At 36.8% G+C, this 23,825-nt stretch overlaps 1 protein-coding gene across 1 annotated transcript in view; it reads left to right on the plus strand.

Moving 5' to 3' along the window:
* TRPM4 (transient receptor potential cation channel subfamily M member 4) overlaps positions 1–23,825 on the plus strand; it is a 167,050-nt gene that overhangs the window by 53,574 nt on the left and 89,651 nt on the right. Inside the window, exons 3-4 of the mRNA XM_053690797.1 lie at positions 7,416–7,593; positions 12,168–12,348. Of these exons, the coding sequence (XP_053546772.1) occupies positions 7,416–7,593; positions 12,168–12,348 (359 nt within the window). The remainder of the gene's footprint in view (positions 1–7,415; positions 7,594–12,167; positions 12,349–23,825) is intronic.

Genomic DNA, 23,825 nt, shown 5'->3' on the forward strand with positions numbered 1-23,825 from the left:
CATCCCTGGTTTTTAACAAAAGATTCAAAGCGAACAAAGAAAATTTGATAATTAAAGTGAATTAGAATGATGTTAATCTTACATGCTCTATCTTAGTCATGAAAGAAAATAAAACATGTTTAAAGGGACAGTCTACACCAGAATTTTTATTGTTTTAAAAGATAGATAATCCTTTTATTAGCCATTCCCCAGTTTTGCATAACCAACACAGTTATATTAATGTACTTTTAACCTCTGTGATTATCTTGTATCTAAGCCTCTGCAAACTGCCCCTTTTTTCAGTTCTTTTGACAGACTTGCAGTCTAGCCAATCAGTGCCTGCTCCCAGATAACTTCACGTGCACGAGCACAGTGTTATCTATATGAAATACGTGAACTAACACCCTCTAGTGGTGAAAACCTGTTAAAATGCAATCTGAAAAGAGGTGGGCTTCAAGGTCTAAGAAATTAGCATATGAACCTCCTAGGTTAAGCTTTCAACTAAGAATACCAAAAGAACAAAGCAAAATTGGTGATAAAAGTAAACAGTTATTGCAGTGATGCCTCGATATTGAGGCATCCTGCAATAACATTTTTCCCCCATCCGATGCAGAGAGAGCCACTCTGTGGCCCTCTCTGCACCGGCATCAATGGCCGCAATCGTTGGTGGGTGGGAGCCGACGTGGGAGGTGGGTGGGCGGCCATCGATGGACGATTGAAGAGAGAGAGGGCGGGATCGGGGGCAGGGTTGTCGGGAGCACGCACTGGCGCGTGCGCTTGCACGGGCAGCGGCGGGCGGGCGTATGCACGGGGAGGGAGCGGGTGGGAACCGCTATACTACAGAAAAAAGTTGATTGATAAGTGGGAGATAAGTGGGAGACAGGGGGGGGGACAGCAGACAATGTTAATTGTAAGGGATCTGGGAGGGGGTGGTGGTTGGTCTATGAGGGGGAAGCTACACTACAGAAAAAAAAAAAAAATATTTAAAAAAAAAAAGGCATTTTTTTCTAAACTGGGTACTGGCAGACAGCTGCCAGTACACAAGATGGCTCCCAGTAAGGTAGAGGGGGAGGGTTAGAGAGCTAAGGGGGGATCCTACACAGCAGCATATGTAAATATACACTTCTCTACCTAACACTGCGCTAACAGACTAAAAACTGCTGGGGCTCAGATTTATTGTTATTAATTTTCTTGAGTCTCCAGCACATCTGATATATTAAAATTACTTATATGTAATCTATCGTATATAAACTAATCAGAATGAGCTTATTTGGCAGAATAAAAATAATAATAATAATTTTCAACTTTGACAATAAATGTTGATATATAACCCAAGCTTATATCTGTATATTAACGTATTGTTGTAAACAAATATATACAACAATTATATAAACTAATATTATTATTCTCACCTCAATGTCTCGAGGAGTATGATAGAATTATTTCTCCGTTGTTTGCTCTGTTCGTTATGATCCGGCTTCCTCCTCTCTCTGTTTTTGAGTGCGGTGCTGCTTTCTTAGTTACTGGATGCTAAAGAGCGCCCAGCCCAATCAATACTGCAAGTTGAAGAAAACACAGAGCGCGACCGCAACTCAAGGTAAAAGCATTTAATGTTTGGTATGGCGCTATCAATACAATTGCACTTACAAGATGTTAGTTACAATATCGCCTTTGATAAACAATTCTCCAACTGCACCCCAGCTCTTTAACTCCTGACGTCACTTCCAGTTGTATTACGTCCAAGCGTCTGTGTAATAATCAGAAGCGCTGATACATATAACCACCGGTAGCAGTTTGTCTCTGTAACAACAACTCGTTTGTATGGGAACACAGTCTGTAATGTTGTCCTCCATCTACGAGTTTCATCCGATTAACACAGACTTTCTCAAGACCCAGGACTCATCCATGTGTAACAGATTTTGGGGGTCAAAGTTAGAAAAAGTGTGTTTTTTCCATTTTTTTCCTCATATTTTATAATATTTTTAATAGTAAATTATAAGATATGATGAAAATAATGGTATCTTTAGAAAGTCCATTTAGTGGCGAGAAAAACGATATATAATATGTGGGGGTACAGTAAATGAGTAAGAGGAAAATTACAGCTAAACACAAACACAGCAGAAATGTAAAAATAGCCCTGGTCCTTAAGGGAAAGAAATTGAAAAATGGCCTTGGTCCTTAAAGGGTTAAGTGAATCTTTACTACCTACTGATTGGGAAATTACACAATCTTACAGTGACCAAAGTTGTATACGTATAACACTTTTTGCCCTTGAAACCCCTGGGTACCAGACTCATAGTCATTCAATATAACTTGTCTTTCCTGTATATAATCTTAGCAAAACAGGTATTTCTTGCTAAATATGGTAGTATTCAGCATAACATAGATTGAACCTAATAAACATATACAAAATAAAACTGCCAAGGGGGGTAGTTATCAAGTCGTCTACTTTTCTGGTTTCGCCGGCCCAATACGCCTGCCTAAGCTCGCCTCACATCGCCGCCGCGGACCTGAAAAAATACGCCTAAGTTATCAAATAAAGCTGTCAAAAAGCCGCGGGGCGATGAGCAGCGGACTGTGAGAGTTATCACTCATCCGATCTCGCTGCCCTTCGGCTTTTTCCCAGCTTTATTGCTAGCCTGTCACTAAGCACTCACACTAAACTACACTGTTCTACCCCCTATACCGGCGCCCCCGGAGCCTCCCGCAACTCAATAAAGTTACTAACCCCTAAACCGTCGCTCCTAGACCCTGCCGCAACTCTTATAAATGTATTAACCCCTAAACCGCCGCTCCTAGACCCTGCCGCAACTCTTATAAATGTATTAACCCCTAAACCACCGCTCCCGGACACTGCTGCCACCTACAGTTTACCTAGTAACCCCTATCCTTCCCCCCCTACACCGTCGCCCTCTATTATAAAATTATTAACCCCTATCCTGCTGATCCCGCACCTCTCCGCAACTAAATAAATAGTTTAACCCCTAAACCGCCGCTCCCTGAACCCGCCGCAACTATATTAAACCTATTAACCCCTATCCTGCCCCCCTACACCGTCGCCACCTATAATAAATTTATTAACCCCTAATCTGCCTCCCACTACACCGCCGCCACTGTAATAAAATTATTAACCCCTAAACCTAAGTCTAACCCTAACCCTAACGCCCCCCTAACTTAAATATTAATTAAATAAATCTAAATAAATTAACTCTTATTAACTAAATGAATCCTATTTAAAACTAAATACTTACCTTTAAAATAAACCCTAATATAGCTACAATATAAATAATAATTATATTCTAGCTATCTTAGGATTTATATTTATTTTACAGGTACCTTTCAATTTATTTTAACTAGGTACAATAGCTATTAAATAGTTATTAACTATTTAATAGCTTACCTAGCTAAAAGAAATACAAAATTACCTGTAAAATAAATCCTAACTTAAGTTACAATTAAACCTAATACTACACTATCATTAAATTAATTAAATAAACTACCTACAAATAACTACAATTAAATACAATTACATAAACTAACTAAAGTACAAAAAATAAAAAAAGCTAAGTTACAAAAAATAAAAAAATAAGTTACAAACATGTTAAAAATATTACAACAATTTTAAGCTACTTACACCTAATCTAAGCCCCCTAATAAAATAACAAACCCCCCCCAAAATAAAAAAATGCCCTACCCTATTCTAAATTAAATAAATTTCAAAGCTCTTTTACCTTACCAGCCCTTAAAAGGGCCATTTGTGGGGGCATGCCCCAAAGAAAACAGCTCTTTTGCCTGTAAAAGAAAAATACAACCCCCCCCCAACATTAAAACCCACCACCCACATACCCCTAATCTAACCCAAACCCCCCTTACAAAAACCTAACACTAATCCCCTGAAGATCATCCTACCTTTAGTTGTCTTCACTCAGCCGAGCCACCGATGGAACTGAAGAGGACATCCGGAGCGGAAGAAGTTAATCCTCCAAGCAGCGCTGAAGAAATCTTCCATCCGATGAAGTCATCATCCAGGCGGCGCTGAAGAAAAGTCTTCGATCCGGCCATTGTCATCTTCAAAGAGGCGCTGAAGAGGTCTTCTATCCGGGCGAAGTCATCTTCCAAGCTGGGTCTTGAATCTTCCTTCCGCCGATGCGGAACCACCTTCTTCACCGACGGACTACGACGAATGACGGCTCCTTTAAGGGACGTCATCCAAGATGGCGTCCCCTCAATTCCGATTGGCTGATAGGATTCTATCAGCCAATCGGAAATTAAGGTAGGAAAAATCTGATTGGCTGATGGAATCAGCCAATCAGATTGAGCTCGCATTCTATTGGCTGTTCCGATCAGCCAATAGAATGCGAGCTCAATCTGATTGGCTGATTGGATCAGCCAATCGGATTGAACTTGAATCTGATTGGCTGATTCCATCAGCCAATCAGATTTTTCCTACCTTAATTCCGATTGGCTGATAGAATCCTATCAGCCAATCGGAATTGAGGGGACGCCATCTTGGATGACGTCCCTTAAAGGAGCCGTCATTCGTCGTAGTCCGTCGGTGAAGAAGGTGGTTCCGCGTCAGCGGAAGGAAGATTCAAGACCCGGCTTGGAAGATGACTTCGCCCGGGTAGAAGACCTCTTCAGCGCCTCTTTGAAGATGACATCGGCTGGATCGAAGACTTTTCTTCAGCGCCGCCTGGATGATGACTTCATCGGATGGAAGATTTCTTCAGCGCCGCTTGGAGGATTAACTTCTTCCGCTCCGGATGTCCTCTTCAGTTCCATCGGTGGCTCGGCTGAGTGAAGACAACTAAAGGTAGGATGATCTTCAGGGGATTAGTGTTAGGTTTTTGTAAGGGGGGTTTGGGTTAGATTAGGGGTATGTGGGTGGTGGATTTTAATGTTGGGGGGGGTTGTATTTTTATTTTACAGGCAAAAGAGCTGTTTTCTTTGGGGCATGCCCCCACAAATGGCCCTTTTAAGGGCTGGTAAGGTAAAAGAGCTTTGAAATTTATTTAATTTAGAATAGGGTAGGGCATTTTTTTTATTTTGGGGGGTTTGTTATTTTATTAGGGGGCTTAGATTAGGTGTAAGTAGCTTAAAATTGTTGTAATATTTTTAACATGTTTGTAACTTATTTTTTTATTTTTTGTAACTTAGCTTTTTTTATTTTTTGTACTTTAGTTAGTTTATGTAATTGTATTTAATTGTAGTTATTTGTAGGTAGTTTATTTAATTAATTTAATGATAGTGTAGTATTAGGTTTAATTGTAACTTAAATTAGGATTTATTTTACAGGTAATTTTGTATTTCTTTTAGCTAGGTAGTTATTAAATAGTTAATAACTATTTAATAACTATTCTAACTAGCTAAAATAAATACAAAGTTACCTGTAAAATAAATATAAATCCTAAGATAGGTACAATATAATTATTAATTACATTGTAGCTATCTTCGGGTTTATTTTACAGGTAAGTATTTATTTTTAAATAGGAATAATTTATTAAAGTATAGTGTAGTGTTAGGTGTAATTGTAACTTAGGTTAGGATTTATTTAACAGGTACATTTCTCTTTATTTTAGCTAGGTAAGCTATTAAATAGTTAATAACTATTTAATAGCTATTGTACCTAGTTAAAATAAATTGAAAGGTACCTGTAAAATAAATATAAATCCTAAGATAGCTAGAATATAATTATTATTTATATTGTAGCTATATTAGGGTTTATTTTAAAGGTAAGTATTTAGTTTTAAATAGGATTCATTTAGTTAATAAGAGTTAATTTATTTAGATTTATTTAATTAATATTTAAGTTAGGGGGGCGTTAGGGTTAGGGTTAGACTTAGGTTTAGGGGTTAATAATTTTATTACAGTGGCGGCGGCGTAGTGGGGGGCAGGATAGGGGTTAATAAATTTATTATAGGTGGCGACGGTGTAGGGGGGGCAGATTAGGGGTTAATAAATTTATTATAGGTGGCGACGGTGTAGGGGGGGCAGGATAGGGGTTAATAAATTTATTATAGGTGGCGACGGTGTAGGGGGGGCAGATTAGGGGTTAATACATTTAATATAGGTTGCGGCGGGTTCAGGGAGCGGCGGTTTAGGGGTTAATACATTTATTATAGTTGCGGTGGGCTCCGGGAGCGGCGGTTTAGGGGTTAATATGTATAGAGTAGCTTGCGGTGGGCTCCGGGAGCGGCGGTTTAGGGGGTAATAACTTTATTTAGTTGCGGCGGTGTAGGGGGGGACAAATTAGTGGTGTTTAGACTCGGGTACACGTTAGGGTGTTAGGTGTAGACATCTCCCATAGGAATGAATGGGATGTCTGGCAGCAGCGAACTTGTACTTTCGCTATGGTCAGACTCCCATTGATTCCTATGGGATCCGCCGCCTCCAGGGGTGGCGGATTGAAAACCAGGTACGCTGGGCCGTAAATGTGCCGAGCGTACCTGATAGTTTTTTGATAACTAGCAAAAGTAGTGAGAATGTGCCGCACTTGTGTGCGGAACATCTGGAGTGACGTAAGAATCGATCTGTGTCGGACTGAGTCCGGCGGATCGATACTTACGTCACAAAATTCTACTTTTGCCGGTCTCGAGCCTTTGATAACTAAGGCGTATCAGCCTCGCCACAAATACGATGCGGAATTCCAGCGTATTTGAGGTTGACGGCTTGATAACTAGGCCCCCAAGTCTCTTTTTTTTCTTTGTTCTCTTGCTATCTTTATTTAAAAAGCAGGAATGTAATGCATAGGAGTCGGACCATTTTTGGTTGAGAACCTGGGCTATGCTTGCTTATTGGTGGGTAAATGTAAGCCTCCAATAAGCAAGCTCTATCCATGGTGTTGAACCTAAAATGGACTGGCTGCTAAGATTTACATTCCTGAGTTTAAAATAAAGATAGCAAGATAACAAAGAAAAATTGATTATAGGAGTAAATTAGAAAGTTGCTTAAAATGTCATGCTCTACCTGAATCATAAAAAAAAAAAATTGGGTTCAGTGTCCCTTTAAACTGGCTTATCTCAGTGTGACTTTCGTTTAAATGTCCCAGCTGTAGTCCCGGACTTTATAGCCCAACAGTACTTCACTGTAGCAGGGGCCAGTTACATTGTTCATCAAACCAAAGTGTATTTGTTACATAATTCTACCCTGTAACTGTAATTAACAGTAGAAAAAAGTAAAAAAATAATTCCTTTTGGACACCAGGACCAGGTAGGTGTCAAGCTTAGGATGAGAGACTATTTCCAGAGTCCCTTATATGCAAAACTTAGTTACAGAAATTGGCCATGACACCAAACATATGTTTATAAATATATGTAATAAAATGTAATTAATAATAGTTTACAATATGTTCATGATTTTTTTTTAATATATAAAAACTAACAAATGCACAAAAGTTCCTCATGTAAATCTTTTTGTGTTCCATATTTGTGTTGCAGCTCCTCACCACAGTGCCAGTGTGGGTTGCTGAGGGACAAACATGTGACAGTAGCAATAGAGGATAATTTTGGGGCTGCCATGGTCAGTAAATGGACATCTGATGAACACACCACAGAGGAACCCACAGATGCCTATGGAGACATAGAGTTTGTGGGTGCTGGAAAGAAGCAGAGCAAGGTGAGATCATGTAGTATTCCATTTGATGTAACATGTATGTGAGAAGTAAGTGTCATTCCGGAAGTGGACCCAGGTGCTGAAGTTGGTTGTTGATAAACCTAAGCCCTCGGGTAGTCTCAGGAACATGGTCCTGGAAAATTAGTATAGTGCTGCAGAAATGAATGTCCTTGCTGAAGAGACTAGGGGGGTTCATTGATGAGAGGTGGTCAGCCAATCCAAAAATCATAAATAATCAGTCCAAAACAGGAGCCAGGGATTAGAAGTAATTATCCAATTCATAGTCAAAAATAATCCAAGTTCTGTAACAGAAATAAGGTTTCAGGCAGGCATCCAACAGGCAAAACAGGTGTGGTCAGGTTTACACCAATTTTGTCAACACAAATCAACTATAAATACTTGCAGAAAGTAAACTCATATCATACACAGGCGTTCATATAAATGCAAAAGTACCTTTTAAAGGGAAAGGTACACACAAAAACCATCTGCTTCATGATCAAAGTATTAGTAAATATTATTTTGAGAAAACTATGATACATTAACAAGCATATGCAAAAAGATTAAAGTCAGGAACAGAATACATACAATAGGGTCTGTAAAGGTATTTTTCAATTTGTTTTATAGAAGTATATATGTTGTATATCCAATTCATTGTAATAGAAAAATTGTAAATTCTTTCAGAGCTCCATGGCATTTTTCATTGTACAAATACACTGTAGCAATTGTTAGCCATGCATTGCTTATCATATATCTATTGCAGCTGGGTAGATGTCAAGTATTTAAAGCAGGTTTATGCACAGTGTCCCAGCAGTCAAGAATACTAGTTCAATATAAGATTGGGGTATCTGTGAAAGACAAGAAGCAAACTGTTCTGCCGTTAGAAAAAAACAAAATACAAGCAGTATTAAAGGGACAGTATACACTCATTTTCATATAACTGCATGTAAAAGACACTACTATAAAGAATAAGATGCACAGATACTGATATAAAAATCCAGTATAAAACTGTTTAAAAATTTACTTAGAAGCTGTCAGTTTAGCTCTGTTGAAAAGGCAGCTGGAAAGCCCACTGCAAGTGGGAAGTAAGACACTCCCCCCCCCCTTCTTTTGCACATGAAAAGACCCTTTACACAAACAGGAGCAAGCTGGAGAATGTATCTGACGGTATTCTCATAAAACTTAGGGGCTTGGTTAGGAGTCTGAAAATCAGAGCAATGTTATTTAAAAATAAGCAAAACTATACATTTTAAAAAAAAAACTTTATGGGCTATATAAATAGATCATCTACAAACTGTAATCATATTTGTCCTTTCTCTTTTGTCCTTAATAAAAAGAATTAAAAAAAAAAAAAAAAAAAAAAAAAAGATCATCTACAAAACATTTATGCAAAGAAAAAATGAGTGTATAATGTCCCTTTAAGAAATAAAATGGTGGATTGGTGGCTGAGAAGTGAGGTAACCACAATCAGAAGAGAGTATGTTGCATGAGTAAATAAGGTTAGTGCTATAAGAGAACTAAAGGGATGCTAATTGCCCCCCTCCCCCCAAAAAAATATATATATCTAATATCTCTTTAAACTGCAAGCAATCTATATTCTGATGTTTACTATAAACAGATAAGCAGTTTGGTGTGGTTTTGCTTTTCTTTTTAACCACTGGATTCTATAAAAAGGCAACATTATGGTGGTGAAATGCATAGTTCCTGTATCAGGACATAGATCTAGGTATAATGTTATTTCTTATCTCTGTAACAATCAAAAAATACTAATTGTAAGAAATATTCTAATACACCTTCAATTTGTAAAAGGACCTGTAGTTATTTATTTAAACTGTAGATAATTTATTAAAAGATCATTGCTATCTCCAAATTCTGCATAGCATTTATAAAGCACAAAAACTTTTATTTGTCTCTCTGTTATATAAATTTAGTTAAAGAGACAGCGTATGCAAACATTTCTGACTGCCATAGGAAACAGCAGCATTTAGAACATATTATTGATATTTTTATTTAATGTTTTTTCTTTATCTACAGTGGGGAAAAAAAGTATTTAGTCAGCCACCAATTGTGCAAGTTCTCCCACTTAAGAAGATGAGAGAGGCCTGTAATTTTCATCATAGATATACCTCAACTATGAGAGACAAAATGTGGAAACAAATCCGGACAATCACATTGTCTGATTTAGAAAGAATTTATTTGCAAATGATGGTGGAAAATAAGTATTTGGTCACCTACAAACAAGCAAGATTTCTGGCTCTCACAGACCTGTATCTTCTTCTTTAAGAGGCTCCTCTGTCCTCCACTCATTACCTGTATTAATGGCACCTGTTTGAACTTGTTATCAGTATAAAAGACACCTGTCCACAACCTCAAACAGTCACACTCCAAACTCCACTATGGTGAAGACCAAAGAGCTGTCGAAGGACACCAGAAACAAAATTGTAGACCTGCACCAGGCTGGGAAGACTGAATCTGCAATAGGCAAGCAGCTTGGTGTGAAGAAATCAACTGTGGGAGCAATAATTAGAAAACGGAAGACATACAAGACCACTGATAATCTCCCTCAATCTGGGGCTCCACGCAAGATCTCACCCCGTGGGGTCAAAATGATCACAAGAACGGTGAGCAAACATCCCAGAACCACACGGGGGACCTAGTGAATGACCTGCAGAGAGCTGGGACCAACGTAACAAAGGCTACCATCAGTAACACACTACGCCGCCAGGGACTCAGATCCTGCAGTGCCAGACGTGTCCCCCTGCTTAAGCCAGTACATGTCCGGGCCCGTCGGAAGTATGCTAGAGAGCATTTGGATGATCCAGAAGCGGATTGGGAGAATGTCATATGGTCAGATGAAACCAAAGTAGAACTGTTTGGTAGAAACACAACTTGTCGTGTTTGGAGGAAAGAGAACACCATACCTACTGTGAAGCATGGGGGTGGCAACATCATGCTTTGGGGCTGTTTCTCTGCAAAGGGAACAGGACGACTGATCCGTGTACATGAAAGAATGAATGGGGCCATGTATCGTGAGATTTTGAGTGCAAACCTCCTTCCATCAGCAAGCTGGAGTGGCCTAGCCAGTCTCCAGATCTCAACCCCATAGAAAACCTTTGGAGGGAGTTGAAAGTCTGTGTTGCCCAGCGACAGCCCCAAAACATCACTGCTCTAGAGGAGATCTGCATGCAGGAATGGGCCAACATACCAGCAACAGTGTGTGACAACCTTGTGAAGACTTACAGAAAACGTTTGACCTCTGTCATTGCCAACAAAGGATATATAACAAAGTATTGAGATGAACTTTTGATATTGACCAAATACTTATTTTCCACCATAATTTGCAAATAAATTCTTTCCAAATCAGACAATGTGATTGTCTGGATTTTTTTCCACATTTTGTCTCTCATAGTTGAGGTATACCTATGATGAAAATTACAGGCCTCTCTCATCTTTTTAAGTGGGAGAACTTGCACAATTGGTGGCTGACTAAATACTTTTTTCCCCCACTGTATCTATCTATCTATCTATCTATCTATCTATCTATCTATACTAAAGACAGAGTGCCACATACAGCCATCCAAGGATTTTTGTGTGACCCTCAACACCACTTAGCAAAAAAACAGATATTATTAGTTGGTGCCCATATAAAAGCAATTCCACACTTAGGTAAATAAATATTTGTACTTCACACTAATGTTCAATGAGCATCAGCAACAACAAAAAAATTAGAAAAAACTACCAAACAATTGTCATTAAAGGGACAGTATACACCAATTATCATCATGTAATGGACACTACTATAAAGAATAAGATGCACAGATACTGATCTGAAAAGCCAATATAAAACCGTTTAAAAACTTACTTATTAGCTCCCAGTTTAGCTCTGTTGATGAGGTTAGGCTAGGACACCCAGTGAAAGGGGCTGAGAAAGCAGGAAGAGCAGACATCCCCCCCCCTGTATATGAAAAGACAGAAAAACAGGAGCCAGCTGTAGTCTGTAAATGTGTGTATACATCTGACACTTTGTTCTTGGTTAGAAAATCAGCACAATTTTATTTAAAAAATAAACAAAACTATACATTGTTACAAAAACACTCCCAGATGGGCTATAGAAATTGATAATCTACAAAACATTTATGCAAAAAAAAATTCTAGTGTAGAATGTCCCTTTAACAGGAAATACCTATCAGCCAATGACTATTAGTAAGAAGTGCCTGTTAGCCAGTGAGAATAATTATAAGGAATTGTTGCTTTCCAAATAAATTTAAAACGCTTTTTACTTCACCTTTAAAAAAGTTTTAAAAAAAAATATTTAAAAAATCAATGTGTTCAAATGCTGATATTTCACATGGACAAACTACCAACAATCCTAAAATCCGGGAAGGTTTGGAGGTCTGTATGAGCAAAAGATAAATTTTGAGTACAATGTCCCTTTCATCTAAAATGAAATCTATTGCAACTCATAAGATATGCTAGTTTTGTACATTACAGTACAGCCATTATGTCTATGTTACCTGCTTAGCAATAAGTTTGTGAATTGATGCAGATTCTAATTATTATTATTATTATTTTATTCTTAGTTTATTCGACTTTCCAATAAAACAGATTCTGCTGTTGTATATAACCTTATAACTCATAATTGGAAAATTCCTCCACCAAACCTGGTGGTATCTGTTGTGGGAGGCGATGGAGATTTTAAGATGAAAACTTGGCTGAAGGACATCCTGAGAAAGGGATTGGTCAAGGCAGCACAGAGTACAGGTCAGAGATCAAAGATTTCACATTTTGTAATTAATTGGATTTTGAAAGAAAATGTATGGAGGAGTTTGTTTGTTAAAGGGACAGTCTAGTCAAAATTAAAGTTTCATAATTCTAAGCCCTTGAAAGCCGCCTCTTATCGCAGTGCATTTTGACAGTTTTTCCCAACTAGACAGTGCTAGTTTATGTGTATAGATAATACTGTGCTCTCTCCTGTGGAGTTATTTGTGAGTCAGCACTGATTGGCTGAAATGCAAGTCTGTCAAAAGCACTGAGATAAGGGGACTATCTGCAGAGGCTTAGATACAAGGTAATCACAGAGGTAAAAAGACTATTAATGTAACCATGTTGGTTGTGCGAAACTGGAGAATGGGTAATATGGGGATTATCTATCTCTTTAAACAATAAAAAAAAAACTGGAGTAGACTCTCTCTTTAAAGAAAACCCAAAATGTAATTGATTCAGTAAAATTAATTAACAAAAGGCAGATAGATCAAGCATGGATACTTCTATTGTCTTTCAATTTATTTGTTGGAATAACAGTGAAGAAATGTAGTGATTCTTTTGTCTGTTTGCACAATATAAGAAAAATGTACGTTTTTGGAACATGCCCAGTAGTGATTTCTGGAACACCTTTTACTGGGCTCTCTCCCATATTTGCCCCCTTTCAAGGAAATTTAAACTTTTGCAAATTAAAGATGGTCTCTCCCAGCTGGGTCCCAGGAGCGTTAATAACTTTTTAAAACTGCAGGATAAGGCAAATCAGTGTCCACAGAAGACATACTCAGCTTGTGCAAAGCTACAATTTACAATTCTGACATTTGCTTTTATTTAACTAAAGTTTTAATATGATATCACTTTATGACTCAAAAGCGTGATATTTGCTGAATGATAGGTGGTGTGAACAAAGGTGAAATACCTCTCATAAATGCACTGATAAAACAATTGCAGTTACAAGTGTCCTTTTAAGATATGTGAGCCAGGGTTAGGATTCTTCAATTCCCGTCCCCCAGGACGCACTAACAGGCTAGAATTTTCAAGATGATTAAACTATAGCACAAATGATACAATCAGCTGCTTAGTTGTAGTTTACTAACCTGTTCTCTTAACCTGAAAAACTGGCTTGTCCTTGAGTCCTGAGGTCTGGAATTGAAGAACCCTGGGCTATGTAAATTTAACAACTGTACTGACACGAAAAACCACCCTAGAGGGGGTAACACACACAAAATCCTTGACAAAAAAGGATTGTTATGGATTTTAAAACTTCAAACCAAAACCCCCTCAGGTATCAATAGAGAATTTGACATCAGTTATTTTATTGATGACTGAGTTTTATATTTACATAAATTTCAGAATATTCCATAATATTTGTCTATATTTTCTAATATTAGGACCCATGCATAATAGATTTGTATATTATTATTATTATGGGTATTAACATTTTGACCTTCCAGTATTTAGCATTGTCTATAGACCATGGTGTTAAATATTAGTTCATAAATTGTAAAATTTTACAAATATGTATAAATTCACACATTTTGCATATCACTGTTATATTGTATAAGCAATGTTGCTTTTTTATTTTCCACTTTGCATTAAGTATGTTTTTACACTTATTTGTGGTCAGTTGGGGGTTAACCTGTTGCTGCTCTTTGCCTAAATAGGTGGCCTCATCACTGCACCTGCAGTCTATGATTAAGCGCCACTAGGGGGCATGAAACGAGTAAGACAGTCCTTTTATGTTGTCCCCTGTCTGGGAGCTCTCCATTTTTATGTGTACTAATAAAATGTGTATTTTTTATTTTCACTAGCTGAGCAGTGCCTGCTATTTATTGTACTTTTTGTCTTGTCTCTTGGCCTGATCAGCCATCTGCTATGGCACTCCGTGTAAACTGAGGTTCCAATTGTTGCTATAAGGCTTTTTTCTACACTAACTGGAGTTTTTGACCGTTTACTGGATCCCCCCTTTTGCTTAATTAACTATTTAATAACTACCTAGTTAAAATAAAGACAAATTTACCTGTATAATAAATCCTAACCTAAGTTACAATTACACCTAACACTACACTATAATTAAATTAATTACCTAAACTAAATACAATTAAATACAATTTAAAAAAAAATATCTAAAGTACGAAAAAAACAAAACACTAAATTACAGAAAATAATAAAAAAATTACAAGTTTTTTAAACTAATTACACCTAATCTAATCTCCCTAATAAATTAAAAAAGCCCTCCAAAATAATAAAAAGCCCTACCCTATACTAAATTACAAATAGCCTTTAAAAGGGCCTTTTGCGGGCATTGCCCCAAAGTAATCAGCTCTTTTACCTTTAAAAAAAAGTACAATAACCCCCAACATTAAAACCCACCACCCACACACTCAACCCTACTCTAAAACCCACCCAATACCCCCTTAATAAAACCTAACACTAACCCCTTGAAGATCACCCTACCTTGTGAAGTCTTCACCCAGCCGGGTCGAAGTCCTCAACGAAGCCGGGCGAAGTGGTCCTCCAGACGGGCAGAAGTCTTCATCCAAGCCAGCCAGAAGAAGTCCTCCAGACGGCCAGAAGTCTTCATTCAGGCGGTATATTCTATCTTCTTCCATATGGCGTGATCAGCCAATAAGATTTTTTCTACCTTAACTCCAATTGGCTGATAGAATTCTATCAGCCAATCGGAATTCAAGGGACGCCATCTTGGATGGCGTCATTTAAAGGAACCTTCATTCTTCAGTTGGACTTCGTTTGAAGAGGATGCTCCGCATTGGATGTCTTGAAGATGGAGCCGCTCCGCGCCCGATGGATGAAGATAGAAGATGCCGTCTGGATGAAGACTTCTGCCCGTCTGGAGGACCTCTTCTGGCCGGCTTGGATGAAGACTTCTGCCCATCTGGAGGACCACTTCTGCCCGGCTTCATTGAGGACTTCAGCCCGGCTGGGTGAAGACTTCTCAAGGTAGGGTGATCTTCAAGGGGTTAGTGTTTTTTTTTTAATAAGGGGGTATTGGGTGGGTTTTAGAGTAGGGTTGGGTGTGTGGATGGTGGGTTTTAATGTTGGGAGGGTATTGTACTTTTTTTTTATAGGTAAAAGAGCTGATTACTTTGGGGCAATGCTCCGCAAAAGGCCCTTTTAAGGGCTATTTGTAATTTAGTATAGGGAAGGGCTTTTTATTATTTTGGGGGGCTTTTTATTTTATTAGGGGGATTAGATTAGGTGTAATTAGTTTAAAAAAACTTGTAATTATTTTTATTATTTTCTGTAATTTAGTGTTTGTTTGTTTTTTGTACTTTAGATAATTTTTTTAAATTGTATTTAATTGTATTTAGTTTAGGTAATTAATTTAATTATAGTGTAGTGTTAGGTGTAATTGTAACTTAGGTTAGGATTTATTTTACAGGTAAATTTGAATTTATTTTAACTAGGTAGCTATTAAATAGTTAATAACTATTTAATAACTATTGTACCTAGTTAAAATAAATACAAAGTTACCTGTAAAATAAAAATAAATCCTAAACTAGCTACAATGTAACTCTTAGTTATATTGTAGCTAGCTTAGGGTTTATTTTATAGGTAAGTATTTAGTTTTAAATAGGAATAATTTATTTAATGATAGTTATTTTATTTAGATTTATTTAAATTATATTTAAGTTAGGGGGGGGTGTTAGGGTTAGGGTTAGACTTAGATTTAGGGGTTAATAAATTTAATATAGTGGTCGGCGACGTTGGGGGCTGCAGATTAGGGGTTAATAAGTGTAGGTAGGTTGCGGCGACATTGGGGGTGGCAGAATAGGGGTTAATAAATATAATGTAGGTGTCAGCGATGTTGGGGGCGGCAGATTAGGGGTTCATAAGTATAATATAGGTGGCGGCGGTGTCCGGAGCGGCAGATTAGGGGTTAATATTATAATGTAGGTTGCAGCGATGTCGGGGCAGCAGATTAGGGGTTAATAAGTGTAAGATTAGGGGTGTTTAGACTCGGAGTTCATGTTAGGGTGTTAGGTGTAGACATAAAATGTGTTTCCCCATAGGAATCAATGGGGCTGCGTTAGGAGCTTTACGCTGCTTTTTTGCAGGTGTTAGTTTTTTTTTCAGCCGGCTCTCTCCCATTGATTCCTATGGGGAAATCGTGCACAAGCACGTTTTGCCAGCTCACCGCTACCGTAAGCAGCGCTGCTATTGAGGTGAGATGTGGAGCTAAATTTTGCTCTACGATCACTTTGTTGCGGCTAACGCCAGGTTTGTAAAAACCCGTAATACCAGCGTTGTTTTTAGGTGAGCGGTGAGGGAAAACTGCTCGTTAGCACCTCACAGCATTACCGACAAAACTCGTAATCTAGGCAAAAGGCTTTTTAATAGTGGGGGAAAAAAACATTTCTGTAACAGATGGCCCTTTAAAGTAACCAAATATTTATTACAAATAAGTTTGTGACTGTAACATGTTTAAATATTGTTCCTTTTAGTAAAGGAAACAAAGTTAAAATTCCACATTTCTTGTAAAAATGGCTTCTCCTTAATGTGTTTAGAATTACTTTTTATACCAGCTGCAGAGTTTCAACTATATGGGAAATTACTCCTTTAAGTGTATTTATGGATAGGAAATATGTTTGTCAGCTAATTTGAACCACAATCCAATTATAATGGCTGAGCTTGCAGAGAGAGCAGCCCTCAGTAACTTATCTCTCTTTATTTACACAAAATAGAATGGAACATTTTTATTATCTCTCTGTCCCATCCCCCACTGGGATTGTGATTTCTTCAAAATGTTCTTGTTGATGCAACTTTTTTATAACCAGTACTTAAGTATTGAAATGTAACCGTATAGGAGGGGATACAACTTTGGCTTTTTGCAGACGTCTGAAACTGCGCGTATTACAAGTTCAATAAAAAATAATTTGCTTGCGTACTAACTCAACCAGAGCAAAAAGGCCAATTTATAATAATGCTATCGAGTTAACTTATTGTCCCATACTTTTTGGAGAGCAAAAGTGAACACGCTACTCGCGCAAAGCCGATTGCATTTTCTCAAGTACAGTAACCCAACATGAAAATATAAATATTTATTTTCCAATGCTCTTCACATAGCAGAATATCTTCTATTTATTCAAAAATACATATTTCTGTATATATCTGATGTTTTCTAGGAAAAAAATAATTTTAAAAAATATATATATATACACAGTTAAACATTTTATGAGAGTAATTGTACTTTGTAATGTATTTTTGATGTGTATTGTGCAACTTTTTATTAAAACACAACAGTTAACCAAAGCTCTGAAGTCGTGCTAACTCAACGTGTGTTAAATGAAATTGCGCTCAAGCGATTACATTTACTTTCAACTTGTAATTTGCACACTACTTCTGACACTCGCAAACAGCCTCGATAAACCCAAACTCGCTTGTGTGCAACTGTTTGTGCGCCACTTGTAATCTAGCCCATTCACAGGGATAAAAAAATCACAGTGTGCTGTTCCTTTAACTAATTTGTATACATTTTATGTAGTCCTGTTAAATAATATTGCACCAACAGTTCTTATGTAGTACAGTGTTCTCCATCACTGTGACGCTCATAAACAAAGATTTGCATCAGCTCAGTTCTTAGTGAAATGCAAATTCATACACAGAATTCTGTGCTCTAATGCTAATTGTTTTGCGTTTAAAGGGACAGTCTAGTCCAAATTAAACGTTCATGATTCAGATAGGGCATGTCATTTTAAACAACTTTCCCATTAACTTTTATCACCAATTTTGCTTTGTTCGCTTGGTATTTTTAGTTAAAAGCTAAACCTTGAAGGCCACCTTATCTGAATGCATGTTCACTGTTTTTCACCACTAGAGGGTATTAGTTCATGTGTGTCATATTGATAACATTGAGCTCACGCACGTGAAGTTACCTAGGAGCCAGCACTGATTGGCTAAAATGCAAGTCTGTCAAAAGAACTGAAATAAGGTGGCAGTCTGCAGAGGCTTAGATACATAGTAATCACAGAGGTAAAAAGTGTATTAATATAACTGTGTTGGTTATGCAAAACTAGGGAATGGGTAATAAAGGGATTATCTATATTTTAAAACAATAAGAATTCTGAGATAGACTGTCCCTTTAAGGAGTATATGGAATATAAAAAGTGTATATTGCAGACCACAAAGTCATATAAACCATAATGTCACTGAGTTTACATTGCATCTCTATTTTAAAAATATTGGGAAAGGGTAGAGATAGAATGAAGGAAAAACTGAGTAGGGGAGAAGAAATGGAATCTTGAAATGTTTCCTTTTTATAGTAGGAATGTGAGACAAGAACAGACTGGGTTTATATGCCCCTCTTTCTAACATCTGTTCATTCACTTAACGGCACTCCATTAAAAAAAAATGCTTCAGAGCTGTACCGTGCCAGCTATTGGATAAAAGGTGGAAAAGTCCCCTGATGAAAAATAAAATGTACGGAGGGCGGCTGGTCAGATGCGGATTATAAAATAGAATGATTCTCTAAATAAAATAATGTTCAAGTGCATCTTCCATTAGAATTCAGGAATGAAGGTACCGTTCATTTTTTCCATAGATTCAAAATAGAATATCTTAAAAAAACTATCACTTGAAGTAGTGATCTTATATACAGAGCAGCTTAAAGGAATAGTCTAATCAAAATTAAACTTTTATGATTCAGATAGAACATGCAATTTAAAACAACTTCCAGCTTACTTCTGTTATTTAGATTGCTTTGTTCTCTGTTATCTAGGCTCAGGAGCAGAAACGCACTGCTGGGAGCTAACTGCTGATTGGTGGTTGCACAGTAGATATGTGCATGATCGAAAAATTTGTTTCGGTTCGGAGTTTTTCGAATTTCGTTTCGGATCGATTCAAATTCGGAAAACATCGAATTAATTTGTTTTGGAATCGTTTCGGATTCATTCGGATTCGAAAAAATTCGGCTGGATTCGGTTCGGTTCAGAAATTCGGAATTTCGGTATGTGTGCTGTGTATTAGACTAGTATTATGTACTGTATATTAGGTGTAACCCATAGCAGAGTGATATAACCTAATATACTGTACAATACTAGTGTAATCCATGGCCATCCGAATTTACCGAATAAATCCGAACTAATTTGGATTTATTCGGTAAATTCAGCAGTATTTTAATTCGGAAATTCAGATCGATCCGAATCTCCGAATTTGCTGAATTTTCCGAATTTCCGAATCGATCCGAACCGAATTGCACATGTCTATTGCACAGATTTGTCTCTTGTTATTGGCTCATCCATGGTGTCCAGATAGATCACATTAGTTCATTGCTGTTACTTCAACAAAGGAATCCTAATGAATGAAGCAAATTTGATCATAAAAGTATAAAAGTAAATTGGAAAGTTGCTTAAAAGTGTGTGCTCTATATAATTCATAAAAGAAAAAATAAATAAGTTTCATGTCCATTTAATTAAAGAAACACATTAGGAGACAATTAAATATGGAATAAATAGTGCAGTTACCACAGTCAAGTAGGGTGCACCTGGTGCTAAAGCTAAATGTAAAGGAACATTATAGAGCTCTTATTTTTGTGGAACAATTGTGCTTGTCCCTAGGCAGGCTTAAAAAGCCATAAAACATGTTGAGATCTGTGCATATTCTAAAAGAGCTAATTAAGTGAAACTAGTTTGCATAAAAAAATTGTTTAAAAATTGCTGAAATAAGCAAAATTAATTACATAGCGATGTTTTCTGGATAGGTCTGATCCACCCTCCCCCTTATCAGTGTTTAGCATCAGAAACACAGACATTGTATTTCACAGCAGCGTATTTGCTTCTAGGCATGCTCCAGCAGATAATGAGTGTTAAAGTCTTGCATTCTACCAAATCAAAGGTGGTATAGATGCAGCCATAGAAGGAATTGTGTGGGGGGAGTTAGAGTTCAATTTGGAAACTTAAATGAAAGGGTTAATGACGAGGCACTGCAGGTAAAGTAATTAAAGTACATATTATTATATTTTGTCTCTATCCCAACTTGTTTTATGACCCTTTAATCTAAGTGTTTTGCACAATGCATAGTGATGGTGTCTCATGTGCCATGTCCTCCCATTTTAACCTAATCCAGTCTAATTAATCAAACAGCCTTATTTTGTAACACTGCTGAGATTAATATGGTGCTGTAGATAAACTCAGGCTCACTTGCAATTATATAATTATGTGCCAAGTCGCCCCCGCTGCAAGCTATTGTTATGAATGTCTACACTGAGGAATGCAGGTGTTGTCATATTTTGCCCCAGGCAATTATACGTGTACCTGGTAATATACACCCATCCAATAATTGTCAGTCCCTAGAATTGTCCCCTGCTACTTTGCATAATACTGTGCCATGTATCAATTAAATTAAAATTGGTGTCAATGGTTCTTTGTTCTTTTATTAGGGACTTTTAGATCCGTCACCTAATGCAACTTAAAGGGGCATTAAACGCAACACACAAAGAGCATTATTCAAACATGTTAACATTTTTAGTGTATGGAAATGGTTAAATTAAAGCGGTTAAAATGTTGATTATAAAACAGGAAGGGCACAACTAGTCTGTGTTTTCTTTTTCAGCACAGGAACAACAATGTAAGATAATTAAATACACTTTTCTAGATGCAACAATAAAACATATATCTTGTATGCCCATTTAAAATATGCTTTTATTAAAGGAACATGAAAGTAAAAACTAATTGTTCATGATTCTGAAAGACCATATAATTGTAAGACATTCTCTGTGGATGCAATGGAGCTGACTTTAACTATGTGTTTAACCCAACTGCAGAGGCTAAACACATAGGGGACGATTTATCAAGCCGTTGTTTCCAGCGAGCTTGAGGCCGCGGACAGAAATCAACCCGATCGCATACGATCGGGTTGATTGACACCCCTGCTAGCGGCCTCAAATCTGCAGGGGGCAGCATTGCACCAGCAGTTTACAAGAACTGCTTGTGCAATGATAAATGCTGACAGTGTATGCTGTCGGCATTTATCAATGTACATCGTATCATGTCCGCTCGCACATTAAAAAATATACCCCAATGTTATATGCAAGCAATAGTGCTGTAATAAAATGCTCTATCAAATTACTTTTATGTACCGTTAATGTAATGGTTTGCTATTGAAACAGTATGGCATCAAAAGCAAAAAACATGATATAACTTCATATTTTTTTAAAGGTCAATCTGTCCTGCACAGTTTTGTTTAGATTTTTCCAATTCTTTACATAGTTTTGCACACAAAAAAACAACAATACTTTGTGCCTCACAGGGTTTGTAGAAAAAACAAACAAAAAACATTTGCTATCAAAAGCCAAATGCAAAAAAAAAAAGTGTTTAAGGTCCTTAAAGGAATAGTCTATGCCAGAATTTGTATTGTTTAAAAATATAGATAATCCCTTTATTGCATAACGAATACTGATATATTAATATACTTTTTTTACCTCTGTGATTACCTTGTATCTAAGTCTCTGCAGACTGCCCCCTTTATCTCAGTTCTTTTGACAGACTTGCATTTTAGCCAAGGGAGTGAGCACAATGTTATCTATACGGCACACATGAACTAGCAGTGTCTAACAGTGAAAACTGTAAAAATGCACTGAAATAAGAAGCAGCAATGCTTAGAAATTAGCACCTGAGCCTAGCTAGGTTTAGCTTTCCATAAAGAGAGCAAAGCAAATTTGATGATAAAAGTAAATTGGAAAGTTGTTTCAAATTGTATGCCCCTATTGGTATCATGTTAGTTTAATTTTTACTTGACTGTCCCTTTAAATATGCAAGAATGTGAAAACCTTTGTGCATGCCACCAAACCATATTAAAGTTTTATTTTACTCTATACACAAAACAATAAAGCAAGTTAAGAGGTTTCTAATGTTGCATCAAGACCATTTAAATCTAAAGCTGGATGATAAAACAAAGCTGTAAAATATTTCAGAAACATTTTACCAGTCTTACAAAACATATGTTCTATCCAGCAAACATGACAGGGAGAACAAGGCAGACACACAATGCCGTCTTCTATCTTCAGAGATAATTTGTGGTTGTGGAATCAAGTTTTATTGGTATGTTTGAACTTTTGCTTTAGTTTCGAGAGATCTGAGAGTTTGTGGGTTCTGTTTACAACAGTATATATTTTGGCACTAATCCCAAAGTAAAGCTTGCTTGAATCCATAGAAACTATTGTTGTTAACTGTTGGCCTCTGCTATTAAATACACCTTACACAACATTAAACAATACAAGATCACGATACAGTGCATTGCGTCATACGTGCTTAGTCAGTAGAACACTACAATTAGTGACAAAATACTCACCAAATGTTTTTTGCAGAGATTTTACCTTTGATGTGTAAAAGCAGTAATGCTATTAAAGGGACATCTTTCTCAAAAGGTTAAAGGAACAGTATACACCAATTTTCATATGCATGTAATAGACACTAGTATAAAGATTACTATGCACAGATACTGATCTAAAAATCCAGTATAAAACCTTTTAAAAACTTACTTAGAAGCTCACAGTTTAGCACCATTAAAAGGTTAGGCTGGGACACCAAGTGAAATGGTCTGAAAGCAAAAAGAGCCGACCCCCCCCTCCTCTGCAAACGAAAAGACCCTTTACACAAACAGGAGCAAGCTGGAGTAGGTAGACTACTTCTAAAACTTTGGGGCTTGGTTAGGAGTCTGAAAATCAGCATAATATTATTAAAAAATAAGCAAAACTTTACATTTTTACATTAAAACACCTTGTATGGGCTATATAAATGGATCATATACAAAACATTTATACAAAGAAAATCTAGTGACCAATATCCCTTTAATTAATATATATATATATATATATATATATATATATATATATATATATATATATATATATATATATATATATATATATATATATATATATAGCAAGATTTAGAAGTTAAAATAATGTTTTCTTTCATGATTCAAATAGAATGTGCAATGTTAAACAACTTTACAATTTATTTCTGTTATCTTATTTGTTTTCTTCTTTTTGTTGTCCGTTGTTGAAAAGCATACCTAGGCTCAGAAGCAGCAATGCACTACTGGGAGCTAGCTGCTGATTGGTTGCTTCACATATATACCGCAGGTCACTGGCTCTTTCAGCAAAGCATACCAAAAGAATGAAGCAAATTTGAAAATAGAAGTAAACTGGAAATTTGTTTAGAATTGCATGTTCTATATGAAGCATGAAATACATGTTTTGGGTTTCATGTCTCTTTAAGTATAAAACTATATAAAATTAAAGGGGCATTGTACTCAAAATGTTTCTGTCATATATGAAAGAGCAAAGAAAAATGCTGGGTGAATTTAAAAAGGCATTAAGTCAAATTTAAACTTTAAAGGTTCAGGTAGAGCACCAAATTTTAATAGGCTTGTCAAGTTACTTCTATGATCAAATTTAATTTGGTCTACTGGTAGCCTTTGTTGAAAAGCTTACACAACACAATTAAAGCTACTGATCC

Source organism: Bombina bombina, chromosome 8 (assembly GCF_027579735.1).
Source record: "Bombina bombina isolate aBomBom1 chromosome 8, aBomBom1.pri, whole genome shotgun sequence".
NCBI classification, from domain to species: Eukaryota; Metazoa; Chordata; class Amphibia; order Anura; family Bombinatoridae; genus Bombina; species Bombina bombina.